At 39.4% G+C, this 880-nt stretch overlaps 1 protein-coding gene across 1 annotated transcript in view; it reads left to right on the forward strand.

Moving 5' to 3' along the window:
- The window catches only part of SDR16C5 (short chain dehydrogenase/reductase family 16C, member 5), an 8,406-nt gene extending 7,871 nt beyond the window's left edge, over positions 1 to 535 (forward strand). The window contains exon 7 of the mRNA XM_008942155.1: positions 427 to 535. Within this exon, the coding sequence (XP_008940403.1) occupies positions 427 to 535 (109 nt within the window). The remainder of the gene's footprint in view (positions 1 to 426) is intronic.
- The last annotated feature ends 345 nt before the right edge of the window (positions 536 to 880 follow it).

Below are 880 nucleotides of genomic sequence, written 5' to 3' on the forward strand. Positions count from 1 at the left end.
AGTTTAGAGAAAACAGTCCTTTAGGTAGTATTCCTGTAGTGAATCCAGTCTGATGTACCCAATTATGAAGAAACAGTGTTTTTTTCTTTTTAATAACCTGGGCGAATAGCATTCCTCTAGCCACTTCTGTCTCCAATGTATGTCTTCAGCTACAGTTGGGTGGAGAAATTCCCAAATTTTTCCTGGGATGGTGCACTGGGAGCAATGCCTGAGCTAGAACTCTCTGCTTCCAGTAAGTGCCTCCAGTGCTCCCACAAAATGGCTTCATCTGTCACCCACTTCCTCCACGTACAACATGGAAGCACCAAACGTGTTATTGCCAAATACTAGAAGCATTGAGAAAATACAGTGAATTTATGATTTCTTTATTTATAGAGTATCTTGTTCTGAAAAAGCACAAGGCTAACTTAGTGTTTGTCTCATCAGTCTCATTCCTAGAAAAATACTACTCCTCTTCACATCATGCCTTAAGGTTGCTGACAGCTTGGATAAAGCCTTTGGTCAGAAGAAAACAATTGAATCCAAAACATTCTGAAGACCTCGAGTGCCATCTAATTGAGAGCTTTCAGTAAAAATGAATTTTGCATCGTGTTTGTTCTTTGACAGAAAATTTGCTTCTTGTGTGATATTTGACATTGACCACTATGCAATTTAATTCTTCATACCTGTCTTTTGATCACTGATTTTTAGGCACAGTCCACTCTCTCATTTGACTACCATGTGCTGCTTTGATCTGAGCTCTCAATAAAAGCCAGTAACGCCAGGCAGGAATGTTTGACTTCATTTCATACTCAGAATTCTCAAGTTCTGAGCAAAATCTCAAAGCCTGGGAAAAATACACAATTGTTCGTGCAGAAAGAGGAGAAAAAACCCACACAGC

Source organism: Merops nubicus, unplaced genomic scaffold, assembly GCF_000691845.1.
Source record: "Merops nubicus isolate BGI_N331 unplaced genomic scaffold, ASM69184v1 scaffold7036, whole genome shotgun sequence".
NCBI classification, from domain to species: domain Eukaryota; kingdom Metazoa; phylum Chordata; class Aves; order Coraciiformes; family Meropidae; genus Merops; species Merops nubicus.